This window comes from Chlorocebus sabaeus, chromosome 22 (assembly GCF_047675955.1).
Source record: "Chlorocebus sabaeus isolate Y175 chromosome 22, mChlSab1.0.hap1, whole genome shotgun sequence".
Lineage (NCBI taxonomy): Eukaryota > Metazoa > Chordata > Mammalia > Primates > Cercopithecidae > Chlorocebus > Chlorocebus sabaeus.
This window is the reverse complement of record NC_132925.1, coordinates 51,104,923-51,118,493: the sequence shown is the minus strand read 5'-3', so window position 1 is coordinate 51,118,493 and position 13,571 is coordinate 51,104,923. Positions and strand designations below refer to the sequence as shown.

Sequence of the window (13,571 nt, the reverse complement as noted above, 5' to 3'; positions counted from 1 at the left end):
TTTGAGACAGAGTTTCACTCTTGTTGCCCAGGCTGGAGTGCAATGGGACAATCTCAGCTCACCACAACCTCCACCTCCCGGGTTCAAGTGATTCTCCTGCCTCAGCCTCCAGAGTAGCTAGGAAAAGGCATGCACCACCATGCCCAGCTAATTTTGTATTTTTAGTAGAAATGGGGTTTCTCCATACTGGTCAGGCTGGTCTCAAACTCCCGACCTCAGGTGATCCGCCCGCCTTGGCCTCCCAAAGTGCTGGGATTACACGTGTGGGCCACCGTGCCTGGCCAATACTGATTTTTAAAAGCACCATTGGGCCAGGCATGGTGGCTTATGCCTGTAACCCTAACACTTTGGGAGGCCAAGGTAGGAGGATCACTTGAGACCAGGAGTTTGAGACCAGACTAGGCAACATAGTGAGACCCCATTCCTAAAAAAAAAAAAAAAAATTAGCCAGGTGTGGTGGCATGCACCTTTAGTCCTAGCACTTTGGGAGGCCAAGGTAGGAGGACTGCTTGAGGCCAGGAGGTTGAAACTAGCCTGTGCAATAGTGAGTCGCTAAAAAATAAAAACAATAAATAAAAATTTTAAAAATTAGCTGGGTGTAGTGGCTCACACCTATAGTCCCAACTGCTCTAAAGGCTGAGGCAGGAGGATCACTTGAGCCCAGGAGTTTGAGGTTACAGTGAGCTATAATTATGCCACTGCACTCCAGCCTGGGTGACAGAGCAAGAACCTGTCTCAAAAAAATAAAAGTACTATTGAAGTTTTAAAATCCAGCTGAAGGAAACTGGGTAAACCAACAATCATCTGAGAAGGGTGGCACATTTCCCCAGGCACCTGAGAGTGAGTGTGGTTCTGGATCTGAGGCTGGTTTTGAACATAGCTCTGCCACTAACCAGCTGTGAGGCTCTTGGTCCCAGGCTTCTCATCTGTAGAGTGCAGTCATTCATACCAAAGGAGTTTATTGTTCATTTTTAGGATTAAGTGGGGGCATAGTATGCAAAGGGATTAACAGAAAAATTGGTTTTTTCATCTTGGTTCCCTCTGTCCATCCCCCCCACTTCAGTCACCACTCCCACATCTCCTCTGCAACACTGGAAGCCCCTGCCTCTGGACCTGCAGGCTCTGGCCAGCAGGGGCAGCTGCCAAGACACCTGCGCCTGCCAACAGCCCCTCCCCACCATTAGGCTCCTCTTGGTTGGACACCTGTCTTAGCCCGGTCACATCCAGGTACCACTTGTATTTGTTTATTTACTTATTTATTTATTTGAGACAGCTTTTTTTGTTTTGTTTTGTTTTGTTTTGAGACGGAGTCTCGCTCTGTCACCCAGCCTGGAGTGCAGTGGTGCAATCTCAGCTCACTGCAACCTCTGCCTCCCAAGTTCAAGCAATTCTCCTGCCTCAGCCTCCCAAGTAGCTGGCATTACAAGTGCCCGCCACCACGCCCAGTTTTTTTTTTTTTTTTTTTTTTTGTATTTTTAGTAGAGACGGGGGTTTCACCATGTTGACCAGGCCGGTCTCGAACTCCTGACCTCAGGTGATCCGCCCTCCTCGACCTCCCAAAGTGCTGGGATTACAGGCATGAGCCACTGCATCTGGCCAGCCACCGCACCTGGCCTAATTTTTTTAATAGACAGGATCTCAGTCTGTTGCCCAGGCTGGAGTAGAGTGGTACAATCATGGCTCACTGCAGCCTTGACCTTCTGAGTTCAAGCAATCCTCCTGCCTCAGCCTCCGCAGTAGCTGGGACCACAGGTGCCTGAGCCCCACCCAACTTTTTTTTTTTTTTTTTTTTTTAAGTACAGGCAGGGTTTTGCTATGTTGCCCAGGCTGGTCTTAAACTCCTGAGCTTAAGCAATCCTCCTGCCTCAGTCTCCCAAAGTGCTGGGATTATAGGCACAAGCCACCGCGCTCAGCCCTTTTCTTATTATTTTTTTAAATGGATTCTTCTTTACTAAAAAATTACTTTAAAAGGAAACCTTGGCCAGGCACAGCGGCTCACACCTGTAATCCCAGCACTTTGGGAGGCAGAGGAGGGCGGATCACCTGAGGTCAGGAGTTCAAGACCAGCCTGGCCAACATGGCGAAACCCTGTCTCTACTAAAAACACAAAAATGAGCCGGGCATGGTGGCGAGTGCCTGTAATCTCAGCTACTCAGGAGGCTGAGGCAGAAGAATCGTTTCGACCCGGGCAGCAGAGGTTGTTGTGAGCCAAGATCGCGCCACTGTACTCTAGCCCAGGCAATACAGCGAGACTCTGTCTCAATTTTTTTAAAAAAAAAGGGAGGCCGAGGTGGGTGGATCACGAGGTTAGGAGATTGAGACCATCCTGGCTAACATGGTGAAACCCTGTCTCTACTAAAAATACAAAAAATTAGCTGAGCATGGTGGCAGGCACCTGTAGTCCCAGCTATTTGGGAGGCTGAGGCAGGAGAATGGCATGAACCTGGGAGGTGGAGCTTGCAGTGAGCCAAGACCAGGCCACTGCGCTCCAACCTGGGTGATAGAGCAAGACTCCACCTCAAAAAAAAAAAAAAAAAGCCAGGCAGTAGTTCATGCCTATAATCCCAGCACTTTGGGAGGCCAAGGTGGGCGGATCACAGGGTCAGAAGTTTGAGACCAGCCTGGCCAATATGGTGAAACCCCGTCTCTACTAAAAATACAAAAATTAGCTGGGTGTGTTGACGTGTGCTGGTAGTCCCAGCTACCAGGAGGCCGAGGCAGGAGAATGGTGTGAACTCGGGAGGCGGAGCTTGCAGTGAGCCGAGATCGTGCCACTGCACTCCAGCCTGGGCGACAGAGTGAGACTCCATCTCAAAAAAAAAGCAGTGGCTCATGCCTGTAATCCCAGCACTTTGGGAGGCCAAGGCGGGCGGATCACGAGGTCAGGAGATCAAGACCATCCTGGCTAACATGGTGAAACCCTGTCTCTACTAAAAAAATACAAAAAATTAGCTGGGCGTGGTGGCAGGCACCTGTAGTCCCAGCTACTCCGGAGGCTGAGGCAGGAGAATGGCAGGAACCCAGGAGGCGGAGCTTGCAGTGAGATGGCGTCACTGCACTCCAGACTGAGCGACAGAGCGAGACTCTGTCTCAAAAAAAAAAAAAAAAAAAGGAAACCTTACACACTAGTGTAAATAAAAATCTCATAGCATTTGCCATCCATCCAGATGACTCAAAGCAGTGTCAGTAGGTCCTGGGGGGAAGCTGCTGCCTACAAAGACTATGGGAGTCTGCCTGTTCTCTTGGGAAACAGGCAAACATCAAAGAGTGCAAGGAAAAGACCGTGTTGGCCAAGGCCTGAGCAGGAGAAAATAGGGAGTTACTATTTAATGGGTATGAAGTGTCCATTTGAGAAGATGAAAGAGTTTTGAAGGTGGATGGTGGAGGTGGCTGCACAACAATTGTGAATGTACTTCATGCCACAGAACTCTATACCTACAAATGGTTAAGGAGGTTGATTATATGTTATATATATTTTACCACAATTTAAAATAAAAAAATATGTAAACCACATATGGACACCAGAAGAAAACTTTTATTTTGAGGAAAATTAAAGGACTGACAGTGCGTTTTGAGAGAGTGAATCTTTCTCATTCCCACTGTCGCATGAGGCTCCACTGGCACACAGAATGTGCTGGCGTCTGGCAGGCAGTGGCTTTGAGGGGGTGCTCCCCACTCTTCACAACACAGGAACAGGAGGTGGGCAGGCCATAGGGGAACTCAGGGATCTGGGTCACGCCAGAAAGCAACAGTGAAAAGAAAAGAGAAGTGAGAGTTGCACAAAGGAGGATGGGTGAGGGTGGTGGATGACACAGGCCACCTCCCATCTACCCGCAGGGTTCAGCCCCTAACGGTGCCCAAATGCAGGGTCTACAGAGTGGAAGCCACCTCACGGGGCTGACAGAGCTCAGGCAGAGTGGGGGACCCACAAAGGAAGCAGGAAGAAAATCACCCAAGGCCCAGGTCAATCCAGCTCCACAGACACTTCCTGGCACTTCCCTGCTGCAGGCTTGGTGAAGGGAGTTGAGCAAGGCCTAGTCCAGCCCTGCAGGGGCCACAGCTACAGACAACCCTCAGGGGCTGGGGAGAACAAGGCCCCAAAACCAGGCCCAGTCTAACCCTGCCCAACATCTGACCTGGCATTCTCCTTCCTGTCTCCTAACCACAGCCCACAAGGTCCCACATGGCCCCGCCCTGTCAACCTCTCCACCCTCCCTCCTAGCCCCCCTGCCCTGGCCAAACGTGCTGCCTTTGCGCACTTCTGACAAGCTCCATCTCTCCTCCAGGCCTTTGCATGTGCTTTCCCCTCCAACTCAACCCCACTCCACTCCTAGTTCGACTCCCAGGAAGCTCATGCTGAGCACCCTCCCCAAAACGCATTCCACGCCTTGCAGTTCTGTTTCCTTCAGAACTTACTCCTGCCTCACATGCATCCACAGATCTCATCTTAATTAACCGTTTAACTCTGGCAATCAGCTGTGAGTCCCCGAGAGCAGGGCATCTCCTGCTGCTTCATTGTCACATCCCAGGACCTCAAGTGCCTGGCTCATAGTAAGAGTCACAGACAGCTGGGTATGGTGGCTCACGCCTGTAATCCCAGCACTTTGGGAGGCTGAAGCGGGTACATCACAAGGTCAAGAGATCTAGACCATCCTGGCCAACATGGTGAAACCCCATCTCTAGTAAAAATACAAAAATTAGCTGGGCGTGTGCTTGTAGTCCTAGCTACTTGGGAGGCTGAGGCAGGAGAATAGCTTGAACCCGGGAGGTGGACGCTGCAGTGTGCCGAGATCACGCCACTGCACTCCAGCCTGGCAACAGAGCAAGACTCCATCTCAAAAAATAAAAAGAGTCACCTCTTATTCAGTCACTCTCCAGCCCTCCTCTGTGAAACATGTGTTGTCCATCAGTGCTTGTCTCCTGGTGCTTGGGCAGGACGGGTCTTCACCGTGTGCCCTATCCCAGGCCCTGTGGGAGCTCTAGTATCTCCATCCCACCTTCTAACTGCCAGAAACGCCATCAGATAGGCCCAGATAACACAATCGACCAAAGCCTGCGACTCTAAGGCCGGGTATAAGAAAGGAGACAGAGATTTGGCCTAGGTGTGTGGGGATGCAGCATGCACACAAACCGAATGGTACAGGGGAAAATGCTCTCAACAAAGACAGCAGAAGTACAAGCGTGGGCTCCGGCAAGGCCAAGTGAAGGAGGTACAGAAGAGCAAACTGGGGGCCTCCTGTCAAATTCAACTCCCTCTTTTGGGTTGTTTATACTCTGTGAATTTTTTATTTTGACTATAGTGCAACGTCTTACAGGCCCTGCTGCCTCACCTGTGCGGTTTCCAGTATGTGACCTGCTGACCTGCTCCTGTCCCAGAGGCTCAGGGTCTCTCAGCCCAGCAGAAGGCAGTTGGGCTGGATGACACTCTGACCATGGTTCAGCGTGCATCCCTCACCCTTCCTGACCAACTTCACCCATGAAGGCCTGTGAGGGGACTTGCTGCAGCTTCCCCTGCCGGGGCAGGGAGAGGGACCCAGGACGTCCACACGCAAGGGTAGTGCTGGCCTCTGGCCTCTCACAGTCACCCCTCAGCAAAGAGGGACTCCCCAGGGGTCATCTGAGCTGCCTGGGGTATAGTACGCTCCAAGGTAAAGCTCCACAGCATAGGGACCAGTCCCCTCCCCGGCCCTGAAAGGGCTCCCATCTGCCTGTTTGAGAATCCTTATACCTGTGACTGAGAAGTGCCCCAGACCACATAAGAGAGGGTGTACCCTGGTGCAGGACCAGGCCTGGCACACACATTAGGTGGCTCCAAGGTGCCCAGGAGAGACTGTCAGGGGCAGGAAAGGAGAAATCTGCGTACTTGTATGGTGGTCACTGTGCGTGCTGTGTCTGAATGCTGTTTACCAGGCAGGTCCACATCCCCTCCCCACCTCAGCCAGGGGAGCTGCAGGTCATAATTCAAAACAGGGTGTCTCTGCCAGAGGCCTGGGAGGTGGCACAACATCCCCTTCTCCAGGGGAACCAATGGCTGCCTGACAGTGGGTACAAAAGCTCAAAGCTTGGTCCCTTCGCCTGAAGGCAGGACAACCTGCAGGCAGCCTCCCTTCCCTACCCAGCTGCCCAACAGAGTACTTTCTCTGTAAACCAAGGGCAGCAGAATCCTGCCTCAGGCTCAACCCCTGGGAAACCAATCTGAGCCACTCACTTTCTCCAAGACAGGGCCCCCTGTTGGAGGACCCAGAATACCCTGGGACTCCACGGCAGGGAAAGAATCAATGAGGAGGCAACTTCAACCCAGCAGAAAGGTGCTCAAATGCGGAGCCCTCAAGAAGAAGCAACAGAGCAGTGCTTAGGCTTCAGTGCTAGCCAGTGTTGGCAGGGGAGGAGGTTCCCGAGATGCCCAAATAACCAGGTTCAAGGCAATGTAAGAAAGGAGCTAGGAGGGGAAACATAAGTGACCGAAAAGAAACCAAAATGCTGCCTGTGATTGTATTACAGCTGGAAGATTATGGCATGATTTCTTTTTTCATCTGTTCTCTCAGTTTTCAACATAAGGTCATTTTGTATATAAAAGGATACCTTTAAAAGGAGCAAATGAAATATAAATTATGGAACACTTTCAATTATGCAAAATATCTAGAAGGAATCAGGAACTTGTCACAAAACCAGTACTGGCTGGGTGTAGTTGGAGAGACTCAATTAGAGCCTGGCAAATTAGCCAGAGGCTGCAAGTCCCCAGGTCTAATGGCATGGGACAGGGAGGGATCCCAGCAGCTCCTGCTCCAACTCAGTGTCCATCACTACAAAACTTCCCAGAGATCACTTCCCCTTCTGGGGCTCAGGTTTTCCCATATGAAACACAGGATGTTTAAACTAGATGACCTCTAAGGTTCCCTTGGCCCTAAAACTGTCCAATTTTGATGCTATAAAATAAAATAAAATAAAATAAAATAGGAAAAGTAAACATGAAGCTGCTGGCTCAGGCACACACAGTGATTTCTGTAAACTTAGAGCTCAGCTGCAAATTCAAAGGATGTGCAAATGTTCCCACAGGGTCTGGCAGAATTCTCATTTTCTTTTTCGTCTCAGAGACTTACTTAACAATGAACTCTCTGGATGAAGAGGTAATGTTCTTCCCAGGTTTAGAGGACTGTGGATATATGTCTATAGTCCGGCTCTTAAAATCTCCAGAGGAGATTCTTCAAAACCGCAGCAATAGATGACTACACTAGGAACAGCACTACTAAAAATAAATATTCTCAATGCTTGATTGACAGAATGTCTTCCTGTCAAGTTAAGGGGGAACCACAATCACAAACACTTCTGAGAAGACACTTTGGATAGCAGTCACACATCTGCAGTCACACATCTGCAATACAAACTGCAGATCAACGCCAAACACATTATAAGGTACTTATCACTTCCCTGATGCATCAGAGATTAAGAATGTTTTTTCCCTTTTTCCTACCAAGTAAATTAAAATTCATCAACACCCTTCAGCTCCTCTCAGAGAAGAAAATGATGTTGGGGGAAAAAAGTGTTGTTAGTTTAGAAAAAGAAAAAAAAGTACAGCTATAGAATTTCAGAGAAAGTAACACACAAATATATCCAAAGGGATTCACTGGAAACAAGCTGTTTTTAATAACCAGTTTCCTCTTTCTTGCCCACATACTAAAGAGTACAGACAACTTCAACAAGAGAATGAGCATGTATCCCTGCCACAGTATTGACTAACAGCTGATTTTCCCACACAAGACAAGGTCTTAGACTGGGATACAGAAAACCTAATGTCCAAGTTCAGCCTCTGACATCAGGCCAGAAATAGGAGCCTCCAGGCGCATAAAGCACTAAACCCAAAATGCAATGGGCTGACCTAGTACGTCTTGATTTCAGGAAGGAGACCTTCAAAAAAGAAATAGGGCAGGCCGGGTGCAGTGGCTCATGCCTGTAATCCCAGCACCTTGGGAGGCAGAGGCGGGTGGATCACTTGAGGTCAGGAGTTCAACACCAGCCTGACCAACATGGTGAAACCCCGTCTCTACTAAAAATACAAAAATTGGCCAGGCGAGCCAGGCATGGTGGCTTACGCCTGTAATCCCAGCATTTTGGGAAGCTGAGGTGGGTGGATCGCCTGAGGTCAGGAGTTCGAGACCAGCCTGGCCAACATAGTAAACCCCATCTCTACTAAAAAATGCAAAAAACTAGCTGGGTGTGGTGGCGGGCGCCCATAATCCCAGCTAGTCGGGAGGCTGAGGCAGGAGAATCGCTTGAACCAGGGAGGTGGAAGTTGCAGTGAGCCAAGATTGCGCCATTGCACTCCAGCCTGGGCAACAAGGGCGAAACTCCGTCTCTAAAAAATAAAAATAAAAATAAATTAGCCAGGTGGTCTGCACCTGTAATCCCAGCTACTCGGGAGGCTGAGGCGGGAGAATCGCTTGAACCCGGAAGGTGGATGTTGCAGTGAGCCGAAATCGCACCACTGCACTTCAGCTTAGACAACAAAGCAAAATTCTGTCTCAAAAAAAAAAAAAAAAAAAAAAAGAAAGAAAGAAAAAGAAAAGAAATAGGGCAAGTAGTGCAAGCAACAGAGAAAGCTGGCTGGTCTGAGCTTCAGGCATCACACATACACGCACAGACTAATACTCAGACTTAACACACACATGTCCAGGCTTACACACATGGCTCTCTCTGTCATGTGGTCACACCTCGTTCTGCCTCAACCTTGACCCAGCCTTGGAACAGAGAAACAAAGGGAGCAACCAATGAGTACCCTGGGGGTAGGAAGGGCGGAAGCCCACCTTTTCACCCCTAACAGGGCTGGGCTGGGAAGCTGAGGGGGTTCAGTCGCGCCCACGCAGCCTTGCCAGGGGCAGGAGCTCCATTTCCCCGGGTCTGCAAAATGTAAGGGCTGGACCGCACTGCCCTGTCAGTGTCGGTCTCTGGTTTCATAAGTCCTTGTGGTTCCACAGGGTTACACTCCGCAACCGATCCCATGGAGCACTCCCAACCCGGGAGGGAGGGTGATGGAAATGCCGTGAACGTTAGGACTCACTCGAGGCGCCGGCTTGCCTCGCCTCACTTCGCCTCTGTAAAGCGGCCCCTGGGCTTCCCTCCAAAACTCCTTTCCTCCAGGGTCTCCGTTCCTACCCGCGACGCTAGGCGCTGCGCTTCGTCTCCCACAGACTCACTTCCCATGCCAGGGCGAGGGCGGTCACAGACCAATCCGAGCCGGGATCCCAGACACAAGGGAAGTGCGGCCCAGTGACCCCGGCGCCCCCTCTCGGGTCAGGCGGGACCGGGCCCTGCGGTCCCAGACGCAGCTCCCCAGGCCACCCCTCCTACCGCACAACGCAGAACACCCGGGTCACCGCCGCCAGGCTGGGCCCGCTCTGCTCGCGCCTCACCGGCGCGGAGGCCCAGGCGGCGCCATGACATGAGCAGTGGTGGCGACCCGCGCGCTCCCGCCGCCACTGCCTAGCGCCCAGCGAGAGCGCGCCGCGCACCTGCCGGCCCTGCCGGCCTCCAGGCGCCCGCCCAGCCTCTCAGCGCGAAGGCCCGGCCCGGCCCGCGGCTCCCGCCCGCCCGCCCGGCCGCGCGCCTCACCAGCGGTAGCAGCCCTCCGAGGCCTCCAGCGTGAAGTTAACGCGCGTGGCCCGCGTGAAGGGCAGCAGCACTTTGGGGATGTTGAGCTTGGCCGCAGCGGCGGAGGGGCCCAGCGCTAGCAGCACCGACAGCGCCAGCAGCAGCAGCCCCTGGCCCCGCGCCGCCATCCTCGCCGCGCGTCACCTCCCGCGACCCTGCGCCCGGCCGCCCGCGCCGCCCTCGTTGCCCTCCGCTCCCGCCCGCGCGCGCCTGGCCAGCAGGTGATGAGCGCGGGGGCGGGGCGAGGGCCGCCGCCGGCGGCCGCTTCCTGGGCCCGAGCGCGGGAACTCTGGGGGCCGAGCTCGCGGAGACCCCACCCCCGAGCCCGGCCCGCGCGCTGGAACGCGGGGCTGGGGGATGGGCGCGCGCCCGGGCCCCTGGAACTGAAGGAGAGGGCTTGGGGCGTGCCCGCGAGAGGAGAGGCTGAGCGCGCGCGCCCGCGGAGACCCCTAGACCCTAGAAGGCCCAAGGGGGAGCCCCCGGGCGCCCCGCAGCACGCATCCCGCCCCGGTCTGTGCCCCTGGCAGTGGAGCCAGGCCACCGGCTCTGGACCTTGCGCTCAGGCCCGGACCCACGGTCAGCAAGGAAGGGACACATGCTCCAGGACATTTGGGATGCAGAAAACCGGAGCCTGCCTTGTCCCAATCCATGCTTCCCAGAAGAGGGACCCAGGGCTCGCAAAGGGAAGCCACTTGCTGATGCGCTGAAGGTCCGGGGCCCACTCCGCCTCGACCCTCTCACACCGTTTCCAGAGAGGCCTTAAGATCCCCATTTCTCCAGGAAAAAACCGGTTGAATGGCTCCCACATCACTCAGCCAGAGAGCCCCAAGCTCTTGTCCTCCGCACTGCACCCCCTGCGGAAGCCATTAGAGGTTACCCGTAGGTCATTTAGGGCGCCAACTCTGCCAGAGCACAACCCCCTCCACGGCCCCCACACCCACAAAAAAGTTCAGCACCGCGGAATCCACCCGCACACCAATGGAAGGCCTTAGATTCCGCGCTGTGCTCTGTGGCTTTTAGCTGTCTTTGTCCTGAGTTGCATGAAGGCATGCGTCAGCAGGCACCTGACTGCTTGGTGCCGCTAAAATATGAATCTAGCCTTGCAGAGAAGGCCCAGCCTAGCGGGAGGTCAGGAAAGGGTGGGGAGAGGGTGTACCTACCGGCCGGCTGTGTAAGGAGTGCAGGAAGTGGATGCTGACTGTAACCTGAAAACACACAACGATGCCACTATAAACGTCAGTCAGGCTCGGAAGGCCTTTTGGAGGCGGCGGCCCCTGGGCTGGGCATAGACACCGCACTGGGCTTCAGCGAGGCCCGCATGGGCTGAGCCTGCCCCTCAGGGATCATGGGGCTTTTGGATGGTGATGCGGGGTGTTTGGGATCACCCTTAAAGCCTGAGAGCCCTAGACCAGGGAACGTGTGTGTTAGGGGAAATCTCCGGAGATACCAGAACTAAGAGGGTGAGGGTCTGCCTTGTGTGGAACCAGGTGCTGTGGGAGGGGAATTCCAACGGGCTCCCTTTGAAGAAACAAAAAACAGACTTGTGCGGAAAAGGCAGCCTCAGAGTGGTTATTTGTGAGGAAGTCTGTGGGTGTCTTGTGGGTTGCACAAGACTGATTTGTTTTCCAACAGGTAATCCAGACAGATGGTTGAAACTTAGGCTCAAAAGGGTTCCAAGTGAAAGTGATTCCTCTCCCTCCCCATCACCCAGTACCCTTCCCTATAGGCAATGAGGGTTTCCCACTTGAGTATACATCCAGAGAAATATTATGCATACAAGCATATATATATAATATGGCACACATACACATACATGCACACACATATGTATGTATGAAATATGACACATATACACACATATACACATGTCTTGCCAGGCAGGTAAATCTCACTCTTGAACATTTTTCCTAGAGAAATGAAAAGTGATGTTCCCACAAACACCTGTACATAAAATGTTCATAGCAGCTTTATCAAATAGGCCCAAATTGGAAAAAGCACAGAGGTCCTTCATGGGTGATGATTAAATACTGTGGCATATCTATGCCATGGAATATTATTCAGCAACAAAAAGAAATGAACTGTTGATACATCCATCTTGGATGAAGCTCCAGGGAATTATACTGACTGGAAAACAAACACCGCAAAAGCACAAAAAGTTACATATTGTTTACTTGCTTTTATACAAGATTCTTGAGATGGCAAAATTATAGAAGTATAGAGCAGGTGAGTGATTGTGGGGTCAGGGGTGGCGTGGGGTAGGAAGTGATGTGGCTATAAAAGCTCAACATGAGGAGTCCCTGGGATGGAAATGCTTGGTGGCTTGACTGTATCAATGTCTGTTTCCTAGTTGTGATATTATCCCATAGTTTTGCAAGATGTCCACTAATGGAAACAGGGTAAAGGGCACATATTGTAGCATCTCTCTTGTTATTTGTTACAACTGCATGTAATCTACAATTATCTAAAAAAAAAGTTTAATTACACAGACAAAAAAAGAATCATACAAACAGGCCCAGCAAAATATATCTGAGTGGACGCAGCTTGCTAAACAGCTATGTTTCAGGTGATTTAAGGCAATCAGGAAATTTTCCCAGCAGAAAACAATCCATGGAAGACAACAAAATGGGCCAGGCACGATGGCTTTTGCCTGTAATCCCAGCACTTTGGGAGGCCAAGGTGAGCAGATCACCCGAGGTCAGGAGTTCGAGACCAGCCTGGCCAACATGGTGAAACCCCATCTCTACTAAAAATACAAAAATTCGCCAGGCATGGTGGCATGCATCTGTAATCCCAGCTACTGGGGAGGCTGAGGCAGGAGAATCACTTGAACCTGGGAGGTAGAGGTTGCAGTGAGCTGAGATCACGCATAGGCGACAAGAGAGAAACTCCATCTCAAAAAACAAACGGAAAAAGGCAACAAAATGATGGGTAAAACGTTTTCCATCTGAGATTTTATCCCTTTATGTTGTCCTTAAACTTGCCCCCAGACCCCATCACTTGCCTACAAACCTGGTATGGGATGGTATCTGGGGCCAAGCCAGGGGTCCATGTGTAGGGGCCACCCCCACCTTCTCTGTGTGGACTGTTTCCACTCCCTGGCATTGGGCTCCTTCTCTGGGTCTCAGTGTTTATCTGAGATGCAGGGAGTCAGCCATGGACGATGGCCTGAGCAGAGCCTTCCCTCCTGGGCACAGAGACCCTCTGGGCTGGAAGAGGCCACAGATTTGAGCAAGCCAGTTACCCACCTGATAACTAAAACCAGATAAGAAAATGTCTCCTGACCCTCATCAGTGCCTCCCAAACTTCTGTCACTTTCTACCACCCTAAAACATTTTTTAAAATAATATCTGAGTACCACCTGTACTCTTATTTCCTGTCTTTAAATCAAAGTGTTTACATATATTTACTTAAGAAGCAAACTTTGTCTCTTCTGTAAATAAAAAGCCATTATCAGTTTGCAAAATATAATAGAAGTAGCCATAAAATAAATACAGCGAAACAAAAGAATGCCTTCAGATTACTGGAGGATACTATTTCCTGCTAAGGGCTGAGAGCCCAAGGCCTGCTCTCAGGGCCTTCAGTGGGAAGACAACCAAACACAAGACAGTGTGAAGGACAAACCACACTAATCTTGACCTTTCTCCTTGAGCATAAAAGTATGGAGAGATTTTTCAAGGCAATTAACTTTTCCCTAGGGAGATGTCCTATTAGAGCCTATCCACCATCTTTTTGTGACAACAGTAATTTTTATTTGTATTTTATTTATTTATTTATTTTTGAGACAGGGTCTCACTCTGTCACCCAGGCTGGAGTGCAGTGGCACAATCTCAGCTTACTGCAGCCTCTACCTCCTGGGCTCCAGCGATTCTCCCATCTCAGCCTCCTGAATAACTGGGATTATAGGTGTGTGCCACCACACCTGGCTA

General features: G+C 51.4%; 1 protein-coding gene across 1 annotated transcript in view; it reads right to left on the bottom strand.

Moving 5' to 3' along the window:
• Nucleotides 1–9,857, bottom strand: part of NUP210 (nucleoporin 210) — a 104,707-nt gene extending 94,850 nt beyond the window's left edge. The window contains exon 1 of the mRNA XM_007985290.3: nucleotides 9,607–9,857. Within this exon, the coding sequence (XP_007983481.3) occupies nucleotides 9,607–9,773 (167 nt within the window). The 5' untranslated portion in view covers nucleotides 9,774–9,857. The remainder of the gene's footprint in view (nucleotides 1–9,606) is intronic.
• Nucleotides 9,858–13,571: the final 3,714 nt, after the last annotated feature.